General features: G+C 35.5%; 1 protein-coding gene across 1 annotated transcript in view; it reads left to right on the forward strand.

The window, feature by feature from the left end:
• The first annotated feature begins 10,218 nt into the window (after positions 1-10,218).
• LOC122523115 (transcription factor SUM-1) overlaps positions 10,219-24,738 on the forward strand; it is a 33,194-nt gene continuing 18,674 nt past the window's right edge. Inside the window, exons 1-4 of the mRNA XM_043644714.1 lie at positions 10,219-11,662; positions 13,363-13,636; positions 14,475-14,645; positions 24,382-24,460. Of these exons, the coding sequence (XP_043500649.1) occupies positions 11,400-11,662; positions 13,363-13,636; positions 14,475-14,645; positions 24,382-24,460 (787 nt within the window). The 5' untranslated portion in view covers positions 10,219-11,399. The remainder of the gene's footprint in view (positions 11,663-13,362; positions 13,637-14,474; positions 14,646-24,381; positions 24,461-24,738) is intronic.

Consider the following 24,738-nt stretch of genomic DNA (forward strand, 5'->3'; position numbering starts at 1 on the left):
GACTCGTCGAGTAGACTAATAAAGACGAGACGAAAAGAGGAAATGGAAGAAGAAATGGAGGAGAATAAAAGTTCGCGATATTGACGTAGAGGTTTCCCGTAACGCGAACTTTGATTGGCAAGTATTTTTATTTTTTTTTTTATATTTTTAACAGTTGGCAGTTATTTTTAATCTCACGATATAACGCAGAGCGATATAATTTATACTTTTCTGTTTATAGTTTTCTCTTCTTACTTTGTGTTTTTCTACGTATAATATATATAATTTATTATAATTTAATAATATATATAATATAATATAATATATATGTAATATAATATATATATGTATATATAATATATATCTCGCGTTAATGCGATAACGTCGAAATAGTTTTTCTTTCTATATAACGGATGACTCGGTTAATTCGTTCGTTCGTTCGTTCGTTCGATTATTTTTTCCGTTTCGAACGAAGAAAAAAACTATTATTATTATTATTATTATTATTGTTATTATTATTATTATTATATCTCTACGAATAAACGTGTTTCTTTTTATTATTTCGTATCGTTTAAAAATATTTGTCGATTAACAGCGTGCGTGCTTTGCTTTGCTTCGTGTGCTCTCGCTACTCGCTAAAATTTGATTATCGTTAAAATATATACGCTTGGAAATTTGTTTAATATTTTCTAATAAATCGTTTCAAATATTTATTAAGATCTAAAACAAACTTTCTTTATATTATATATCTATCTCTTCCTCTTTCTCTCTCTTTCTCTCTCTCTCTTTATATATTTGCATATACGTATATACGTGTGTATCTATCCCCGTGTGTATGTGTTGTGTATATTCCACCCTTCCTCCTCTTCCTCCTCCTCCTCCTCCTCTTCTTCTCTCGATATTTCAAGTCTCTCTCGTAGATCGAGAGACCTGTAGTGTAACAAACAACAAACTAATCGAGAAGCTCTCTTGCGATACTCTCTCGTTCGAGCTCCGATGCGAAGAAGCCGCAAGCTTTATACAAACTTTCACAGATCTTAACTTAGAAGAAGAATAAGAAGAAGTCTTTCGGATAAGCTCCAAGTAATATCGAACTTTTCAATCTCGACGATCATTCAACAAAAATAATTCATTTCTTTTACTTTAGTCCAATATATCGTGATCATATTCGATATGATTTATACATATATATATATATATTTGTTCATTCAACAACAATAAATAAATGTTGATCGTAATAAATAAAAAGTCAGATCGAGGATCAATTTTCGAGCGCGTGAAAGCGCCCTCTGTTTGAGAATTAGTAGGAAGAATGGGGGAAAAAAAAAAAAAGAAGAAAAGAAAAATAAGTGTTCGTTAGTTTCAAACGACGAGTTTGAACGATCTTAGCCGATGATGGAAGTTAGGCGGGCCGAGCTTGAACGAGGATTGCGACGGCACTGTGATTTGAGATCGTCTATGAGGTATCGGCTAAATAATAAGAGATTCGAATGGAATCGAACGAACGCGATCGTTCCAGCGATTCGCGGTCGAGGCCGAAAAAAACGCTGCTGCTTTCGTATCTGGTTCAAGGCGTTTCCACATGCCGTTGATCGATGTTCCGTCCCGGTTCTGAACACGATCGCCGCCTCGCCACCCACCACCACCACCACCTCCACCACCACCACCACCACCACCACCTTCACCTCCACCTCCTCCTCCTCCTCCTCCTCTTCCTCCTCCTCCGCCACCTCAACGACGACCGCCGCCACCACCACTATCACCGCCTCCCCCTTGACCCCCTCCCTTCTTTTGCACCACCTCCTACTTCTCCTTCCCTACTTCTTCCGTTTATCCTCTCATCCGTAGAAACCGAGTTGATGATCTTTTCTTCTCGATCTCCGACATGGTTTAAAGACAAAATTTTCAATGAATCGGACCAAGTTTTCAAATTAGTTGCGCGAACTATGACAAGATAAGCGCGTCAATGCCGAATTATATTTCTATTTCTATTTCCTTTCCCTTTTATCCTATAGTTTTCTTTTTTCTTTCGATAAACCCACCGTTTCTATCTCTTAGGCTCGTTTTCGAATTGCCAACGCGAAAATTCTCCGACGGTGGTCGAGAGAGAACTGTCGCGCCCGAGCCGCAGCAGCCCGCAACACACGACTCGCAAGCGATCCTCCCACCCCCTTCTCTCTCTCTCTCTCACTCTCACCCCTTCTCTCTCTTTGCCTCTCCCCGCAAGCTTCCCACTACGCTTTTGGACGCCCTGTCCTTTCTCCCCTCTCCTTCCTCCTCTGCTCTACGACGGGCAACCCCAACCCCCTCCCCTCGCCCGCACCAACCCCCGTCTTCTGCTACACCACCGTCACCCTCTCGATCTCCCTCTCGTTGCTTTCGCCGACGCTTTCCACCACCACCACCACCACCACCACTACCATCGCCACCCCTTCGACTCGCGGAGCTTCACCTACATCTCGTTACCAACCTTCGGATACTATCGGTAAAATTCTCTCCCTTTTCCTCGATCCACAGTCCCCCCTCCCCCCTCACCCCATTCCAACCCGTCGGCTTGTCTCACTCAAAGGATTCCTCCCTCTTTTTCTTTCCCCTCTGTTTTTTCTTTCTTCTTCTTCTTCTTCTTCTTCGCGCCTTGTTTTTTTTGTAAGATGAAATTCTCTGTTTCAGTTCCCAGGTTATTTTCTTTCACTTCCTGCTTCTACTACTACCTTCCGAGAAAATGTATGTTTAATTCCTTTCGGAAAAGTATAGAATTTTATTTCCAAATCTTTTACGTAGCGATCACCCTATATAGAGTTAGAGAAAGAGAGAGAGAGAGAGAGAGATACTGGTGGTAGTCGCTAAAAAGAATGATCATAGGAAGTAGTAAAGGTCGAAATAAATCGAGCTGTCCGATCGTGCCGCAATCTTGAGCCTGACTACTTGGGAGTGTTGAGTCACGTGACCCGTCCCGCCAATCGCAAGTAGTACGAGTCGAGGATTTCCACTAGCACGAGCGTCTACGTTCTTCCCGTGGACCGATCTCTTATCATCCACTTTTATCCTGCTAATACTTTTCTCAAAGTAGATCAAACTCTCGATGGAAAATACAAAATTTTGGGCTGCGCGTGTGCACGCGTCTATGAAACGTTTGAAAATTATTATCAAATTATTTTTTTTACCAAATGCTTCTATTTTATTTCTTTTTTTTTTGTTTTTGTTTTTATCTTGTTTATGTAATATAGAAATACTTCATTTCACGTAGATAGAAAATTAATGAGAGAAAAACTTACTATTAGTTGAATAATTTGTTAAAACATTATTAACCTTTTCGTTAGGTGCCGGGACAAAAGGGTTCATACGACTCCGATATAGGTCGGTCGGTCATTCATACGTGACCCTTGCAAGGGACGACTCGTATATGAATCGTTAATTACGAAAAAGGGTTAATAAAATAAAGAAAGAAAATGTTTCTTTGGAAGAAAAAAAAAGAAAAGTTATTTCACAAGAGTTAGCGATGTGGTATAAGTATTAATAAATGAATAAATACGATAAAATAAATGTAATTAATATAAAGCGCGGTTTCAATCGGAATTCGTTTGAAAACTTGAATTTCTTTCGTAGTTAAAATCACGAGAAAAAGAAACATTTCAGGTACGTGCACTATGAATTACATTTAATATTGTTGGATAATGAAAATGTGGTACTGTAATGAAGTGTACCCGGTGATGAACGTTACAACTTGCGAAAGAACAAGATTGCGCTATAAATTTCCCAACGAGTTTTATCAACTTCGCATTCCTCATCCGATTCGTTTATTTCTTTCTCACCATTCCTTTCTCACCATTCCTTTCTTTTTCTTTTATTTTAATTCGACTTAATTTAACACCTAGCGAATAAATTTGCGAATGGGGTTCATGGATAGGTAGAAAATGATCGGCTGAAATATCCGATGATTTGCCCCTTTGTGGCTCTTAATGTCTATCAACGTTTGACACCGACTGCTCTTACGCTAACGCGTAATGCTATAATGCAAGCCACCGTGTGCGTTAGACAGATTTTCAATACACGTTTCTCTCTGTAGCTCGTTTAATATACAGAAAACATGATTAGAAATGTATGTCAATTTATAATAAACTTTAAACAATATTAACGTTGTATTATTTTCCTATGCATGATTTAGATTTTCTATACATATACATATTCGATCTGTGATTCTATCTTTTTATCTCTCTCTCTCTCTCTCTCGTATAGTTGGTCTCATCAAAAAGTATAAACAATATTTGAGTAGTTTGTATATCCAAAGTTATAATCGTTTGCAAGCTTTTCTTTTTTCATTTTTCTATGCATGATTTCGATTTTCTATACATTCGATCTGTGCATTCAATTTTCTCTCTCTCTCTCTTTCACTTGGTTTCACCAGAGTACTCTACGGCCACTTTTGTTAAACTGCTTAACCACGTAGCAAGATGGCTCGGTGAGTCTCTCTCTCTCTTTCTCTATGGCATCTACGTGTTTGCCAATGTTTAACATAGTTTCTATCGAAATACCATAGTACACATTTTATACTGAAACTAGCTCTATTATCGTTCTTTCGAAAAACTTCAAATCTTTTTCTATTTCTATCTTTTCGAGTAGAAATTTCCACTCTCGTAACTTCGATATATATATATACATGTATGAAATATTTATCTTTCCCAACACAAATATAACTACACAATTTTATAATATACAAATTACGGATTAAATACCCCACTATCTCATTTTTTTTTTCATTTCAATTTAGATTCGCGCCACTTACTTAAAAAAAAGAAAAAAAAAGAAGAAGAAACAAAAAACAAAACCAGCTCGCACAAATGCGATTAACAATAATTTAAACGTAATTGCAGTTAAACGAAGCTTTCGTTATATATTTTCATTTCAGAGATGGAAAAATATGGAAAAGATTTGCAACAAATTGATTACATTCCCTTTTTCTTTTGTCTTTGTTTTTTTCTTTTTTTTAATTTTACAGTTGAAAAACAGTAGGTTCGCGAAGATAACTTTAAGAAGATGAGTAGTAGTGTAAGCGTGGTTACTCGCGAGTCGGCCTTATTCCCTTTACCGTTACTTTACTCCTTTAAGAATCGACCACTCGATGTAATCCTTTTTGCTCTTGTCCTTGACGCGAAAAATACCTCGTTTAAGGCGGCCTCGAATATTAAAGCTACGTTCTCCATTTTTTTGTCTTTCTTTCTCTCTTTCTCATTCTCATTCTTTCTCCCCTTTTTTTCTCTCAGAAACGAACGATTCACCAAAACCACTTGGAGACACGAGGAGGAATGCATAAAACAAAAAAAAAAAAATATAAAAGTAAAGAACTCGGTCGAACGTTCTCGTTATTAGAAAGGAATTTTTTCCCTTTTTTACAACGCTCTGTCACGCGAAAAACGTTTCAACGTTCTTCTTCTCTCACATAAGAGAGAAAACGAATACGACAGTTACGTCGTCGTCGTTGTCGTCTTCTTCTTCTTCTTCTTCTTCTTCTTCATTCTATTTCTTTCTCTATTTCTCGAATGTTTTTCTCTTTCTCAATTTCCTTTCTTTTCGTTTTTTTTTCACGGTCCACGGTTTACTCTTCCTTTCAACGTTTTCTTCTATATAATATATTTTTACGCTAGTTTCTTTTACTCGAATCCATGCGATTCCTCTCTTTATTCGATATCGACGGATTCGATTTTCAAATATGTCATAGTTCAAAAGCTATTATTATTGCCGATCTTCTTTATCATATTATTTTTATTGTCGAAAGAAAATGTCGGTAGAAACGAAAAAGAGAGAGAGAAATCAATTCCACAATACAACGTCGAATCAAAATAAATAAATATGTATAAGATATAAAAAAAAAAAAATCAATTAAAAATAAAACCCAATTACAAAACGGGTAGGAGGGGAGGGGAGGGGAGGGGAAGGTATTTATATTCTCGTTCTAAGAGTATCGCGTACGCAAATTACCAACATAAATTCTTAACCCTTCGAGCAGGAAATTAGGTAAGCAACGATATTTTCTCTCTCTAGGATAGAAACAAACGGGTTGCCCCTGTATGTATGCTACCCTGGTAACGTACTCGTACTACGCGTAGTCTATTCGTTCTTAAGTCAATTTCAGAGGTAGCAGAGAGTTCGTATCTTCTCTAGGAGTAAACTAAGCAGAAACTATGAGAGACAATAGATGAGAGAGAGAGAGAGAGAGAGAGAGAGAGGAGAAAGTGTCTTACGTGTTTTAGTAAAATATCTATTTATTCAACATTCGTTCTAGCAACTTAGTTTCCAAGAAAGACAACATTTATCTAACCGATGTATCGAGATAGATCGAGACCAACAATTCTAGATGCAAGTTTAGAATCGGGAAACTTTAGAATTGTCTCTTTCTCATCCGTTTCACTTTGACCTTTGCCGCGTATTACCTAGGAAAGATAAGACGGTCGATACGAGCAACGAAATCGAGTGGATATCCTGTCTCCTTCCTCCCTTTCGACTTTTGTATTTGCGTTACGAACTTCCTTTATTCTCTCATTCTGTCATGTGTTCTTTATTTCTCTCTTTATTTCTTTTTTTATTTTTATTTTTTTTATCCGTCTTCCGTTCTAGGAAGGATATCGAAGAAGATTCGATGTAAAGCGGCGACACACGTCAAAGGGGTTCGTTTTCCTTCGCAGTACTCCCTTTCTTCTTCTTTCCTTTTCCCTTCTTCTTCTTCTTCTCTCTTGCCCTTTTCCTTCCTTCCTTCCTTCCTTCAGTTCTTCTTCCCTTCCTCTTTTTATCCTCGGATATAAGCGTGCGCGCGCGCGCCCACGTCTTCTCCCGGTCCCATAAAAGTGGGCGAGGCATTGCCCTCTCGTGAACTTTCGGCTTTGGCAGATGTACATAGGTATCCCAGCCAGCCGAATCCTGAAAGGAGGAGAGAGAGTGACCCGTTTTCTATCTCGCTCCTTCTAACCACCCGTACTCTTTGCTTTCCACCATTCTCCCTCTTCTTCCTCCTCCTCCTTCTCTTCCTCCTTACCCCGTCAACGAGCGTATCCGAACTGCACCGAACCACCACGAGCTGGTCCAGCTTTTCATATGTATGAGTCCGCGCTATCCTTTTATATGTGTAAGTGGATACGAAGTGCGACAAAGAGAAAGAAGGGCTGACTCTACTACCCTTTGCTTCTACCGAACCTTATATATGTCTACATACACTGTCTTATCTTTCTCTAACTTATATCTTATATCTATATATTGTTATATATTATATATAGATATATTTTTATGTGCGTGCATTTATCTCTTCCAGTATAAGACATCACGTAGCGAACATATAAATATATATATATATAGATACATATGTGTATGTGAATGTGTGTATAGAGGGTGGTCCGAAATTCATAGTACAAATGAGGTCAGGGGAATTTCATGGCTCAAAATAAGATGAAAATCAAGAACGACCAAATGCCGTGTGTGGGTGGATTTAATTTGGAAGAAAAATTGATTTGTAAACAGATGTACGTACTAATAGCTCTCGTACGTAATTAATAATTGCATAATTATTCTTTTTGCGGTTGTTCCGATTTCATGATTCCGTTGAATTATATCTAATTCTGTTAATAATCTAAATGTTGATGATCCGATGAATCATGATTCTGTGTTCTGACACATTCTACACACCATGTCAGGTATCGTATATCATCGATAAATACAAAATATCAACTTGTCAAAACTTATTACTTCGTCTAGATATCGATCGAGATTTTCTATGGAAAACCCCCCATCCCCTTCCCCCCATCCCGTATAGTATAAGAGATTTGAAATATTAAAATCCAAGCTTGGTTTTGTGTTACGAAGCACCTACATGTCAGAAGATTTTCCACTCATCTTCTTTTATCTATTTCGCGAAGGGACGAGAGGAGAAAAAGAAGCTTTCGGGGATTTTATGGACGACGCGTTTCGACCGTCTACGAATATCGATGAGCTGCCACCGTTGTTGGTCCAGTATTAATGCACTACGATCCCTACCTATTCAGCTCTGCTGGGTGCTCTGCTGGTGTTGGTACGGGTGATGGTGAAGTTCGTTTAAAAGCTGCCAAGAATCCTGCCTCGTTTTGTCGCTCGTTTCCCTCTTTTCGCTTAGTTAGCGTTTCGACGATATTTCTTTTGGAAAATAGAGAAAACTACCGTTGATTTTAATTTTTTTTTATTTTTTATTTTTGTTTTTTCCTCTTAGCCATTTCCCTCTCCACTCCTCTCCGTATCAAGATTCGAGTCGTATAAATTAAAGGAGGGGGAGGGGGAAGGAAAAAAAGGAACAAGAAAATAATGAAAAATATTGAAGAAGCGAAAACGAATTAACGTTCGAAGATCTTTTGAAACTTTCTTTAATTAAAATTGCCTTAAACTTATATATATTGTTTTTTTTTTGTTTGTTGTTGGTTTTTTTTTTTTCCCCCAATAAGAAGATAAAAAAAAATCAGAAAAAGATGGATAAGATAATACGAGTGATTAATTATTTCTTAATGGAGCTGTACTACAGACCGATCCATCAGAAGGTGCAAAAATGCAAAGAGCCGTTTGACGTAGACGCTTCCTTTCCAACGATATAAAAAAGCACTATCTTTACGGGTTATCGGGTTATCGTTCAAGAGTGATCCTACGAAAGGGTGAACAGTAATTTCTCTTCCTCCTCTTCCTCCCCCTCTTCCTTCTTATGCCACTTTCACCCTCTCTTATTCTTTTACTCAATTCGTTTCACTCTAACTCAATGCGACGGAACTTGCTTGCCATCTTCGAGTATTACCTTTTCTATTTCATTCGTTTGACCACCCCCTCTCCTCTTCTACCACCACCACCACCACCCACTCATCCATCCACCTATCATCCCTCTTCGTAAGATATGGATTTAATTTTCTACGAGAATTAAGAGAAATCGCGTTAGTACTCCTCGTTTTTACTACTACTACTACTACTATCACTACTACTATCACTACCACTACTATTATTATTATTACTCGGAAAGGTGGGATTTAATTTCGAATCAAAATTAGGTTAAACGCGCCGGCCGGAAGTTTCCACGCTAACCTTACTGCCTCTTCAGCATGGATTTTTCATTAATTGCTTTTTTAGCGTGTTTTTTTTTTCATTTTTTTTTTATTTCTTTTTTATAATTCTACGGAGATTTTCTCTTTTATCTTTCGCCATTTTATTTCTACGTTTATTTATTTATTTTTCCTTTTTTTTTCTTCCCTTTCCCATTTCCAATTCCCATTTCCCTCCCTTTTTTTCCTATTTTATTTCTTTCGGGACAATTTCACGCGTCGCGATTTATCGAACCGTGCTCGATTATAATCGAATTGGTAATTATAAAACTTTTTTTTCCCTCTTTCGATTCTAATTCGACGATTCTATATAAACGGGAAATTTTTCTAGATTATTTCTTCGTTTCCCTTGTGTTTTTACTACGTTGATAATTGATTCCCCATCGCGAGGTTTTTTTTTCCTTTTCCTCTCTTCTCCTCTCCTCCTCCCCTCTCTTTTTTTTCTTTCTCCAATCTATCCAACGACCTCCTATCGTCGTTCGCGGGAAGAATAATTTTTCGAAAAAAAAAAAAAAAAAAAAATGTTAAACGAATACGTGTACGGTTTCTTTATCTCATTTGTACATCGTCTAAAGATGAAAAATATTGTATAACGATGGAGGAAAATTTGATAAAATGATAATATTTCAAGAGAAAAAAAAAAGAATAAACCCCTTTCCGCGCTAAGAGCAAAAATATTCGCGTTGCATGCGTTATGAGGTTTGGAACCAACGTCGAAGGGTGATAAACGATGCTTCCTCGTGGAAAATTCTATCCATCTTTGAGTTAGATTTGAAGTATTTAGAAGAATTTCGATCAGCCATGAGAGAGAGAGAGAGAGAGAGAGAAAGAAAGATAGATGGGGATTATGAAAAATGAACACGGTGGACAAGAAACTGATCGAATGAAAATGTCGGACAAGTTGAACACATACGAAACTTTCTCGATTCGTCATTTTGGAAATAAATAATAAATCAAGAGTTCTTCAACATTTGTAGACAAAGTTATTCTCTCTCTTTCTATTTCTCGATGATCAACAGGTCATCCGAGAAAAAAGAAATTCGAACGAAATCGATGAAAATCTGATTAATATAGAAGTGGTGGTGGTGGTGGGGGTGATGGTAGGGGGGGGGGAATAAAATAAAAAGAAAATATAAGTAATAGCATTAAATAACCGAAACCACACCCCAGAAAGTGTCCCTGCCAAACTAATGCATCTATGACAGTTCGGAGGCGTGACGACGGCGTGTCTAAGACAATTTTCCTTAGCCGCAATTGGCCGGAGTGTATTCAAAAATAGTAACGTTGGGTGTGACCAACGCACATGAACACGCGTTTAATTTCATTGTGTGCTAACCAACAACAGTACACACACAAACACACACAGACACGGACACAGACACGTATTCGTAGAGATAGATATATATATACATACGTTGGTATGCGATACGCACGCTGTGCCGAAAGCTAAGAGAATATGAGCGAGAGAAAGAGAGAAATAGAAACGCACACGAAGACAAAACCATGTGGCCTGGCGGAGACACTAAGTGCTCGAAAATGCTGAAGGCTTCACTCCGATCTCCGACTCCAAAGATTTCGGGTGTTTGTTGTGTCTTTTCAAAGATCGGACAAAATCGAACGATAAACATTAAATAATCAATTAATACTAATCCGATAAAATGGTGAACGAGTGATTTTGTTCTTTACATCGGTTCTTTCGTTCGATAACGCGTGTATAGTAAAGTGACGATTCTATATACGCATCTTATGTATATATACGTATGTGTGTAATGTAATGTACGTATTGTAACATAACGTAACGTAACGTAATGTTTCTTTCATCATCGATATCGATACGAAATTAAATGAAAAAATACACATCGACGTTGAAGTTGACCCAAGAGTAATTCTCGATGCGCGTACACGCGTTTGGGAAAAGTAACAAAATTCATTTACGCGAGCGAGCTCCCTGGTGGGTGATAACAATAAAAAATTGTTCCACGTGTTAATACTCGTTATGAAAAGTTTTACGAATGTACGAATGAATGAGTGAGTGAAAAGAAAAAAATAAAGTGATATTATAGAAGAACGGGATTATATCGAAGAAAGGGGATCAGGAATAATATTGTTTTAAACTTTTTGATACGTTTCTTATTGTCATTATGAGTAAGTTTGAGTTATAATAGAGAACATTATAGAAGGAAAATAACTTTTAGTTAGATTTAGAGAAATAGAGTAATAGAAAGGGAAGTAATTGAATACGTGTAACGAAAAGAAAAATAAAAAAAGAAAAAAAGAAAATATATTAATAACAATTGGATTCTTTGGAATCAAGTTGGACTTGAAATGATGACCCTCGTAACCGATACCGTTCCGTACGCTTACGACACCGTTACAAGCAGGTCGAGTTACGACACATATCGACATCATCACCTGCACCATCATCATCATCATCATCGTCATAGACACATCTATGCTTCCACGGATAACGAATATCTTCCGAGTTACGTTAGCAAAAGAGACACCGAGGAACGGCAGATGAGGAACGTAAATGCCGATAACAGTTTGGCGTCGGTCAGCTCTAATCACTTTCGTCATGAAAATGTCAGGTGAGAATGAGAATTCAATTCGGATATGGGAACGATCGAATAATAAATCCAATTTCAAATATATCCGTCAAATTGATAATTAAAAAATGAAAATGATTTCTGTGTTAAAAAATTACGAATAATTATTATAATAAAATACAAATAAATGATAGTAAACGTGTATGTGTTCAAACGCATATTCTAATATAGGTAGACAATTTTTGTAGAAAGATTAGAGTCAAAGACCGCGATATTTCTCGAGATACGATAACGTGACGTAGAATAAGGAAGCTTGGCTTTACGACGACGAACGTTCTCTTCTCGATTCTGTGTCAAGTGCACGACGAAAAAAGTTAGCGTGATTTCACCTAAATTGCACGTTAGAAATGGTACCAAAGTTTTACCATGTTGAAAGGGAAAAAAAAAATGATTAAACTTTTGTACATTGTTATTGATACACGAAACGAAGTAACCGATGATACGATGATATTTCATATTATTTTGTATTTCATTTCATTGAATAAAAAGGAAAAGAATAAATGTGCAAATTATCGATACACGCATACATAGACGCACGCACGTGTTTTAAGAGATCTCATTCGATATGGAAACGAATACGATTAATTTCAATATAAAAGTTAAACGATTGAAAATATCCTGCGAACAAAATCATGAGGTTTATAGAAATTACGTTATGGTAGATTTTTTTTAAAAAAAACCGAGTTATATCGTTAAGCGTAATTTTATTTCGAAGAAGTTTTGCTTGCAGTTTGAAAAGATAAAAAGAGAGAGAGAGAGAGAGGGAGTCCCGGCAGGGTGATCTATCACTTTCTCTCGGTTAGAACATACGAGTGACACATTTATCGGCGTACCGCTGAAATCGAAGTCTGAAAGTCCTGTATTTTAAACGAAAATGCGACGACGGCTTTAAAGCGCATTAAACCATTTTCACCTCGTACCACGAGTCTTCCTTTTCTTTGTTTTTCCATTACCCTTCCTACCTTCCACCCCCGTAAATCCCCCCGTATCTCTTCATCTTTACTTTGTCTCTTGTATGAAATGAATCTCGTTCGTAGACACACACACACACACACTCACAGTACACACACACACTCTCTCTCTCTCTCTCTCTCTCTCTCTCTCTCTCTTCGTCTTTTTCTTTCGAGTATCCCATCTTTCGAGTATTAAAGTATAAACCAGAGTAGAAGAGAGTTTATGGCGTATAGAGAACTTAAGGAACCACCACCTGGAACGATTCCAATCGCGGAAACTGTTTTCTGACAGACTTACGCACGTGCAACCATTATTAACTAGCCGGCTAACGTTAACCAAAGGATGATTAAGGCAACAATTCGACAATTCGTTTATTTTGCGATATCTTAACTAGCATTTTCATCGAGCCTAATCATTACCAACCCATATTTTATGATTATTATTATTATTTCATTTTCTATAATACCTTAATATTCTTATCCATTATCAGATCATATATATTCAAACATTCAAGTTGAAACGTCCGATTGTGACAGTGGTTGTTATCGAATTAGAATAAGGGCCTTTTGAGGGTCATCAATGATTAGTATAATTTATTGTTTAATACTTTATCTTTTAGAATAATTTTAAATATGTATATCGTTTGCATGGATACGATTATTATAGGATTCGATAGATCAAATGTAATAAGTGTTTGTGTTTTTCTTTTTATTTTTGAATTTAAATAGGACACAATCTAGATACATCCTAGATTCGGACGATGCATCCTCGGTTGTCTCGGCTGACGCTTCGGCTGATTTAGAATCACCTTCGGCAGATGGGGAAGAAACGAACGAGAGTGAAACGGTCGAACACGTTCCTCATCCACACGTCCTGGACACCGGTTCACCTCATGGACCACGGAGGTGCTTGCTTTGGGCTTGCAAAGCTTGTAAAAAGAAAACTGTCACCGTTGATCGTAGGAAAGCTGCCACGTTGAGAGAAAGAAGACGTTTGAGAAAGGTTTGTATGTGTTTTTAAGTTTACTATTCTTAATTCAATTCTCGTTGTATTCAATTGTGAATCTCGGTTTATCTATTACTTGAGTTAATCGTTAGATTTAAGTATCGATATATTCGACTAATGTTTAACCCTAACTCGAGTGAATTTATCAATTAATCGGGGACCGTCGGAAGATCTTCATCGATCGAAATTTCATTGCCGGTTATCCAATTAACAGCAATCCCCACGGTTCCAAGGGCAAACGTAATTTTGACCGAGTCATTCGCCCTAACTAATCGACTCTCAGTAATCCTAGTGAACACCGATAAACGTTTCAGGAACATTACAACGAATCGGGTTGCTGATATATCCTAATCAAAGTTAAAGAGAAATACTTTCCTTTTTTTCTTTAAGAATTGCAATCACACTTACGTATATTACGTGAAACAAAATATTTATATATATAATTAAAACAAAAAGACGTATACCTTTTGAGCAATCATGGTACCGAACAATTAGTATTGTTTTTTCTTTGCGTTTAAAAATCATGTCTCAATTTTTATTTCACGATTTTTCTTACCTCTAGAAATATCTGAATATAATTTATAAAGTAAATGTTTATACACACCATTCGAGTTGTTTGATAGTAAGAAAATATTTATCGACGTTTATTACCCCATTAAAGTAAGGGAGAAGCTTTTCGGATGACGAATATAATTCCCGAGAGCCTATTTTAAAATCTTATATCTCAAGATTGTTAAATGATCGAGCTGAATTATTTGACAATTTAAAGTTACTCTTTAATTTTAATTTATCATCATTTTTATTTATTACACGTATTACGATTAATGATTTACAGGTTAACGAAGCATTCGAAGTATTAAAACGAAGAACTAGCAACAATCCTAATCAACGTTTACCAAAAGTTGAGATACTTAGAAATGCGATAGAATATATCGAAAGCTTAGAAGCATTGTTGCAAGGGAACCGATCTTCTGGCTCGCAGGATCACGTGTCGATGGAAAATATGGTATGTACAAACAAACAACAAATATTTCAATGTGTCAGTTAGGATTCGAAAAACAAAACGGGTTCCTAGGTTTTGTTGATGAAATAAAATTCAATGCAACGTTAGATATATCGGGAAAAAGAATATTTTTGTATCTTGCGTTAAAATTCCTTGTTTTTATTTTCCTATGAAAGGATGACAAAAAGATGAGAGTGTATACGTTTGATGAAATAATATATAAGAAAACGAAGTGTAGATCACGTGGAAAATCCTTTTTTCGACGTGAACCAGTGAGGTTATTGAATTTATCCTTTTCTTTTCTTTTTTTTTTTTTTTTTTTACCGAGAGAGTATGTTTGCGAGAGAATAAACCGCAAGAGTAAACCGTCTTCATCGTTTTTTCGGCACAAAGTATTGGAAACCAATAAGAAGAGGAAGGGAATAGAAAGAAATAGATAGATAAGCAAGGTGAGCATTTAAAGTCTGATGCCACACTACACTTTTCTTTAAGTTCAAATCGATACGATCGGTTTTGTCTTTCTCAAATATCCATTATTATTTTTTTCCTTTAACGAACGATCACAAATTCTCCTTTCAGATTTTGTCAGGAAAATATTCCTTTGATTTATTGATCGATTAACTAAAATAAAGTTGGTTAAATTAGAAAATGGGTTTACCAAAAGTTAAAATGAAAAGATCGATAGATATATAAATATATTTATTCGAATATTCTTTCTTTTCCCTTGTTTTTGATATTAATAGAAATATCAAAACTCTTAAAGATGATTGGTTAAAAATTATTATAATTTCAATTTGTTAATTTTTGTCCAACAAACTATCGTTTACAAATAAACTAGAGGTAGAATATCATGCAACGATACGTATGGTACAAGCTAATTTATATAAAATGATTTATTAACCCCTAGACTACTATAGGCCTATTCAATTTTAAATATTTATAATATCAATTCGGTTCATCACACATACAAAAAAGAAATAAATAATATTTAAATATAATGAAATTGAATTTGCGTTGAGCGTCAAAATATAATTTAACAAAAATGCATCCACATGAAAAAATTTACTTTACATCCTAACCGAATAACCATAATAAAAGATTTATTAATCCCTAGACTACTATAGGCCTATTCAATTTTAAATATTTATAATATCAATTCAGTTCATCGCACATACAAAAAAGAAATAAATAATATTTAAATATAATAAAATTCAATTTGCGTTGAGCGTCAAAATATAATTTAACAAAAATGCATCCCCATGAAAAAATGTACTTTACATCGTAACCGAATAACCATAATCAAAGATCTCAAATTCGTTAAATAAAAATCAAACAAATCAAATCTAAAATAATCAACAGTTATTTAGAGTCGTGTGTGTTCAAAAAAAAAAAAAAAGATAAAAAAAAGTGAGAGAAAAGAGAAAACGGAAAAGATTAGCGATCTAGGAAGATGAATTTTTTGTTGGACTTGTTTTTTTTTTTTTTACTTTTTTATTTTTTCCTGTATCTTCTCACCCCACGGGTAGAGTTGTTAGGGGAATAAGAACTGGTAGTAGTAGTGGTGGTGGTAATCGGCGTCTTGGCCTCTGATCTCTCTCGCTTTCTTTCTCTCATTCATTCCTACACTCTTTGGACCACTAAACACCCCGTACACATTTTATCCGTCTTCCCCATATTCCTCTATTTGTACTCGACGCATTCTATATGTGGCGTCGCCACGAACTATTCTCGGAGTGAAAGAGAGACTCCTCGTTACTCTCACTCACTCACTCACTCACTCACTCACTCACTCACTCATTCTCTCTTTCCTCTTCTTCTTCTTCTTCTTCTTCTTCTTCTTCTTCTGTATTTGAACATCCGAGAAGAGATCGGTAAAAAGAAATCGTGTGTATAGTAATACAGCAGATATTTTTTTCATCGATTTGATTAACACGGTTTAGAAGTACGACGATATTATTAAAGTGTCCCCACCACCCCCTACCCTCATACCTTTTTTCACACGTAAATGATGCAAAAGATAAAACCTTTATTGAATTTATATTACGTTATTCTTTTATTATTAATAATAATAATAACACGCGTAGACCAATCAACTTGATTAAAATTGATCCGAAAAAAGTAAGTCTCATTATTATTATCATCTAAAATTACCTAATCTCAAAAAAAAATGATTTACGAATTCGTGAATTAGTATCGCGAAGTAAATGACTGACGACAATATTATCAAAGATTAATCGAAAAGTAGAGATGACTTATTAGCACTGTTAGAAGAAGAAGAAGAAAAAAGAAAAAAAAATAGAAAAAAATTGAAAAAGAAAGAGAGAGAGAGAGAGAGAGAGAGAAAATCTCGAGAAAAGTATAGTCCCGACCTCCAACATTGAGGCCGCGGCTTCGTGCTATCTACAAGAGCAAACATCGTGCTTATTTAAAGCTTGCATTTTACTCTTGCAAGCCGGTTAACTCATCCTACTTTACGATAAAAGCTGCCCGATTCAACCGTCGTCTATCTTTTCAGAAACTCGCGATCGTTTTTGACACTCAAAACCGAAAGACGACGGATCCAAGTAAGAGAGAGATGGAAAGAGGAAAATGGGGGTAGGAAAGAAAGAAAGAAAGGGAAGGAATTAGGAGGAACGGGGAAGGGGGAGGGAAAGAGAGAGAAAATATGAGATGAGACGGAGGATAATAAAAGAAGAAAATTAGAATGATACGCTTAGCGTGTCTGAGATGAGTGCAGCAACCGCGTATATCGGGTCTGACATGAATCGCAACAAGAATCCAACTAACACTACGATACTCAAAACACACTCTGACCAGCGAAGAATTTCATTTTACGAGATCGAACCACTTTGCGTTATACTCGAACGTTGTTGTTTTGCTTTCGATTTATAATCCTGCTTTTAATTTTTTTCTTTTTTTTTATTCTTGAGATTCCATTTAAACGATTGATAATTATTATAATGTCACATACGTGACACACGAGTTGCATAATATATTATATTATAATATTTTGAAATTGATTTAAATTGAGATCCATTACGATTCCACGATTTTTTTTAATTTTATTTGATTATATTTTATTTCATTCGACACAGAAGAAGAAGAAGAACGGCGATAAAGATAGAGAGGAAACACATATTTTTTGTTGTCGGTTGTATTTTCTTTTTTTTGTTTTTTTCTAAAGAACGGGACGAATAACAAAAAAATACAAATATGTGGTAGTGAATAGATACACCATTTCCATAAAACTGATTTGTTTTTTTTTCTTTTTCTATTGGATACTTCAAATTAGAACCGCTACGATTTTATTGGTTGCTGTTGTTTTTTTTTCTTTTTCCTTTCAATTATATTTCATTTTATTCGACATACAGAAGAAAGAGAGAGAGAAAGAGAGAGAGAGAGAGAATTATATTTTGAAGTGTAGGAATAATAATAGAAATTTGTTGTTGTTAAATATACGACAGACCAACAATTTCCATATATCAATCAGAATACGAACGAAATATATAACCCTATGCATGCAAATAAAACTCGGACACGCATCAAATTAATAATCAACGGAATTTCGTAGTTTTATTTGTTTCTTTTTTTATTTCATTAATTTCTACAATCAAAAGAGACACAGAGAGAAAGAGAGAAAGAGAGAGAGACAATTTTGGATAGAAATTGTTTTCAATATCTGTCAAACCGAGCACGAAATTTCCTCCGCGTATCGATCGGCACGAAAATGACCACCGCTTCTCGCATGAAATAGAAAAAAGAAAAAGAAAAAGAAAAACAGAGAGATTTCTCGAAAAGAAGGAAGGGTCCTCCCCGTTGATAAAAATCCAAGAAAGGGGAAGAATTGAGGGATAGGACGGAGGGGAGAGGGGGCTGTTGTTGGAATCGGGTTCATCGATCGTCTGCGTCTTTTATGCTGGTAATATTCGCGTTTACGAAAAAGTATCCATATTTTACTCGTCTCAGTTGCGTAGTCGTAGTAGTCGTGAAGATAGAAAAAGACAAAACAAACAAACAAAAAAAAAGAAGAAAGAAAGAGAAAGAGAAAGAGAAAGAGAAAGAGAAAGATAGAGAGAAGAAAGCTAAGAAAATTTTTCGTTTGAGTCCCTTCTTCGTTTGGTCTCTCGCGACGGGCATTGTGATTTGTGTGACTGCTAGCTTTCTCTCTTCTCGAATCGGTCCGACGCTTTATATTTAGCGAGGGTGAACCGAGCTTCCAGTTAGAGGAGGAGAAGGATGAGGAGGAGGAGGAGGAGGAGGGGCAGAACGAGGGGGAGGACGAGGTGAGGGCAAAAGACGCGAGAGGGAAATATATTTCATTGTGTAATCCTCTCGAAGAAGAATCCCAAAGTGGCATCTCCTCTCTCACTTTCTCATTCTCTCTCTCTCTCTCTCTCTCTCTCTCTCTCTTTAGCGAATAGAGGAGCCCGCCCAACATGAAATCGGCGAGTGTTCCTCCTACGAAATTCCTACGCTCGTTCAGGAATCTTTTTTTCCCGTTTCCAGTTCTACCATCTACTCTCGGTACGGTTCTCTCCGTTTAGCAAGGCACGTCGCTTTTACAAAGCCTCAAAAAGAGCCTCAATTTGTCTCTCACTTTCTTCCTTACCGCGATTTTATTTCTTTCATCCCACCCCACCCCCTTCTTCGACGAAACGTATATCTGCACTACTTTTCGACGCTCTCTTCAAATTATTGTTCTGATTTTCCTACTCTCTCTCTCTCTCTCTCTCTTTCTTTCTTTCTTTTGACTAATTCGATAAAACTCGTACGATCTATTATCCCTTTTTGAACACTTTGAGTGTTACAAACGAGTATATGCGTTTGGTAAAAGTTGCCACAGTGATTTGTCAATGTATTCAATGTAAAATAATGTAATGTTGGGATTTAGGAATTGATTATCGATTTGAAAAATTTATCACATCGAAATTATATATAAGAAAGTATAAAATTTTTAAAAAATTATTAAATATAATTTATTATTAGATTGTTCAGCACTCAAAAAAGGGTTAATATATTTCTTTAATTATATTTATTTAATATAAATAAGGGTTAACATATGATTATTTTCATGATTATTTTATCTTGTTCATGTATAACATATGAGAAATGTATCGAGGTTTGTAGAAAATTCTATAAAATTTTGGTAAAGTAAGTAAATATGATTTCCTTTTTTTTTTTTAATAACCATACGAGTTAATGGCATTACCCGTCACACTCTCGCTACGTAGTCGCGTTCAACAACAACTTTCTCTCGCTACGAAAAAAAGAGAGAAAGTCAACCCTTTTTACATCCATCAAAAAGGAAAAAAAAAAGAAAAAGGAAGAAAAAAAACGATAATATACACTTAATGCTGTCGCAGGTCAAAAACCATTAGGCTGCCTGACCGTTGAATGAGCTGCACGTGTCCCACACGTGTTAAGTTACTTTTTCGTTGCATCGTGGAAAATGATGCGTTCGATGTAACAAAAACTAATCATTTGTGAATAATTTATGTTACTTAATGTTCGATTATTTTATTCGTCAGTCATAGATATGTAAAATAATCGAATGAAAAAAGAAAAAAGAAAAAGAAAAATAAGAAAAGAAATATTGGGAAAAGTTTGGGGCTGGGGAGGAGTAGAAGGGGGGGAAACGTATTTGTACGAGTAGTAAAATAACGTTAAAGAGAATATCCAAGCTTATGATTTCGATCTCGTTGAACATGTCCTATCGACAACTTGCACCAATCTCGTTCGCGTTTAATCTTTATCTCGGTTATATCGTTCATCGAACGTTTTTAGCTTTTGGTAAAGTCACTGGACCACGCAGTGAATCGGCTTTCTGGTAATAGTTACGACCACAGTTTAATCGTTTACCATCGAATCCCCGATAGATATTCTATCGTTGATCTCTTGCTACTTGTATAAGGGCTGTCACGTTATAGTGTTCTATACCCAGATTAAATAAAACAATTTTCCATTTTCTCGAATGGCTCGTTAAATCACATTTCTTTTTATTTCACGATGAAATTGTTATATTTCTCTCTCTCTCTCTCTCTGTTTCCCTTGCGAATGTCTACCATAACCATCGATTAGGTTTTAAAAGCGTATATAAGTTACGGTTGATTCATCGTCGGCCTTCCCTCGATACGCGCGAATTTCGTTCCGAGTTTCTTCGAGGTTAACTTCGAAAGACGTCCTTTAGACGAAATTAGAATTGAAGAGGTAGAAAAAAATAATAAAAAAAGAAAAAGAAAAATAAAGAGAAATCGCGTTTTTAATCTCGCCGAATACGTTGACGCGATATTATATCGATGACTTCGTTCGTTTGGCTCGTAACAACGTTGAACGTTGAAACGTTGTAGACGTTAACGAGGAACGCAACGTTTCGAAACGATTAGAAATAATAAATTCATTTATTCTATTACAATTTACGTCCTTGATCGTCTCGGTATTCAATACTACGAAATGCACGAATGCGTACGCTTGTAAAATATATATATATATATGGTTTGTAACGTATACCAGATGACAATAACTGAAGAAATATTACACCATGACACAAAACTCGAATAACTTTAGTCGGAGCTTTCTCTAAGCTTTTCCGAAGTTTCCCTCGTCCATTCCTTTCAAAGTCCACGACAAGAGTAGATCGATTTTACGTTTACCATCTCGACTATCGAAAACTTACTCACCAACATTACCACCACCACCATCACCACCTAGTTTTCTCCTCATCGTCATAGTTGTTCGTAACGAGTCACCGAGACGTGACGACGTATAATTCGGTGTTTACGATGTTTTCGAGAAGTAACTCGCCCAGAAGAGTATTATATATTACGCGTTTGCGTAAATATTCATTAGTTATACTCGACAAATGTCATATTTTTTAATCTTTATTTTTTCATTGAGTGAATCCCTTAAATTCTTACTAAAATATCTTGACGTTTAATGCACACACACACACACATACACACAAAATTTAATATATTCAATTTTACTTATATATTTTTATTTAATATAATAATATAATATTTAATAATGAATAATATAATATTTTATTTAATATAATAATATATATATTTTTTTTAATATAATAAAAAATGATAAGTTAACGTTAAACATAACGTTCGTTAGCGAAGTATTATTACGATTTAACAATTTTGATTCTTTCTATTGAATAATCGTAGAAATGGCAAGTAAACGACGTCTCGCGAATTTGCATTTTGTTCGAAGTGATTAACTCGCTTTGTATAATATTGATCGGTATAAACATACAATGTTAATACATTGTGAATATGTATATACACATCTGAAGGCGACTCGATTACGATGGGTACGCATCTATGCAACTCGATTAAATTCGATGTGCACGCAATGACCCAATTTCAGCCAAGAGTTTCGAGGGTTCGAACTTCGTCAAACATCGGAGCTTCGACTATTCTCTTCGAGCGTGATATCAATTCGAGAACGATAACCTGCTTCCGGATGTAAATCGGAAAAATTAACGCTGAAACGTGCGACATTTTTCTTTTTCTTTTTCTTTTTTCTTTTTCTTTTTCTTTTTTCTTCTTTTACGCAAAACAAAACAATAAAAACTTACTGTTTACAAATAATTTTCTATGAAATGAATTATTTAACAAATCATTACAAAATCATACGAGTAAATACTTTAATCGATAAATTGATATTAGAGTTAATTGAGCGTCTTGTAAAACTGTTGATAAAAAAAAAAAAAGAAAAAGAAAGTATCGACAATAAACACTAACGTTTAATTTTCCACTTTTTCGTGATAAACTTGTTTGGCTGGAAAATTGTTCGAGATAAATTTACGGTGCGTTTAAGAGATGCAATCTCGTTCGTATTAAAATCGAAATAACCGACTGATAACATTAAAAATGTAGATTATATTTATTTGATCAATTACAAAATGTATATTTATAAAATAAATTGACAAATAAAACGATATTAATTTATTATATCAAAGATTTGATCTCAATGCGCGAATGAAATAAATTTGAGTAAAACGTTTAATAGAATAAGTTACAATACTAATATTCAAAATTAATATAATAATAATTATTTGAATTTATGTGAAATATTGCGATACCATTATCGCTTATTATTTCGTAACGATCATCATCATCATCATCATCAGTGGTAAGTAAAAAAAAAAAGAGAAGCATGATTCGTTGTAACAAAAACGATGACACTATTCTAACGACGGCACGATACGACTCTCGTTCAATGCTAACGTCTCGTAAATTATATGAAGGTATTTTTAACCCCAACGTCGGGGGTGTACTTTTCAAAAGAGAGAAACAAAGAGAGAGAGAGAGAGAGACAGAATTATGAAAGCGACGAAGGAAAACGTATATATCGATCCGCCGTCTTTAATATCCCCACATCGTGGTCAAGAGAGAGAGAGAAAGAGAGAGAGAGAGAAAGAGAGAGAGTGAGAGAGAGAGAGAGAGAAAAGACGAAAATATATTTAAACGTCGCTCGTCGATCGTAATGTTTGACGAGGATCCGTTTGACGACATTTATGTCGGCTCACCTAATAGATTTTTTTCGTTGTTTTTTACTTTCCAACAAAATTCAACAACATTCTTCTTCTTCCTTACACCCCAGCTCCTCTCATCTTCGAGTAAAGGAATAGATGATTTTTCGTAGAATCGTCATCATCGTCATCGTCATCGTCATTGTCATCTAACGAATGGTTACGAGACTGTCCGAGTGAAAATAATTTTACTATCCGATCGTAAATTATTTAGAGACGCAAAGTTTTCTTAGAACAAAACGAGATACTATGAAAAGAATAGGAAAAAAAATGTTCCTCTTAGAAAAGGGGGGACGAGTAGTAGGGGTTGGGGTGGGAGGAAGGGTTATCGATAAACGACAGACGAAACTGGTCAATCGTTTCGTTGTTAATGCAAGTTTGGTTATTTTTTTAAATTAATATATGTACATTATAATCGTTCTCCGGTTAATCGTATCATCGGAAATGTGGTTAAATTATTTGACGAACGGGGTGAAATAAATCGCGAAATAAAGAGCAACATAGCGTGTAACGAAAACGTTGAATTAATTGAAAAAGTTTTAAATATTCCACCGCCTTTCCTTTCCCTCTTTCCAACCCCACCCTTTCCTGCCGGTAGGTTTCCGAGTTCGTGGTATCACCGATCGGAATATAATTTTTACTTACCAAATTTATACTCGATTCGTTAAAAGATTGCATCAGGAACCGGAGATAATATAACTCCCGTTTCTCTACTACTACGAGAACCAACGTAGTTTTGACTTTTTGTCCACGTGCTTTTTGGTTAGCACTTGGCGAACAACGTAATTGCATGCTGAAATATAGCTACTCGATTTAATTTAAATCTATGTTCGGTGACACCGCTACTACACCGAAATTACTGAGGGAGATTTCGTATAATCTGCTACTCCTCCTCCCTCCTCACTCCTCTTCCCCCTGTTCCCACCAATTTCTCTCTCTTTCTCTCTTTCTCTCTCAACGAGTTACATCGATGAAAGTATTTTCGATCCGGTCCGTTTAATCTCCACCGGTTTTCTCTCTTTCTCTCTTTTACTCTGATTCTCTCATTGGTAATAATAAGAAGAATAAAACATATATATATATATATATATATATATATATATATATATATATATACACGCTTGTATGCAGAAATAATACAAGAATCGAACGTTAAACGACGATTTTGTTTTTGTTCTGTTTTTTGTTGATTTTTAGAACGGGGAGTCACCGCAATACGTGACGGACAGACTTCGACAATTCTCGGATCCCTTGGCAAGGTTTCAACCAATTAACGGTAAGTAGTATTCCACTGTCTCGAACTCTTAAATGTGACAAGACATGGAATTTCTAATAAGACTAATGTTTCTTCTATTCTCGAATGACACGAGTACTACTATGTGGAAATCATCGATATATAGTTTAGATTGATATTTATTATTTTTATATCGCCATTCAGTTTGACATCTCAAACGCGTATCTCATTCAATTCGATATCATCGAGATTTATTATCGCACGATTAATTACATTATTATTTATAGAAATAAATCGAAGAAAAATATGTTTACGCGATA

This window comes from Polistes fuscatus, unplaced genomic scaffold (genome assembly GCF_010416935.1).
Source record: "Polistes fuscatus isolate 324 unplaced genomic scaffold, CU_Pfus_HIC Scaffold6, whole genome shotgun sequence".
NCBI lineage: Eukaryota > Metazoa > Arthropoda > Insecta > Hymenoptera > Vespidae > Polistes > Polistes fuscatus.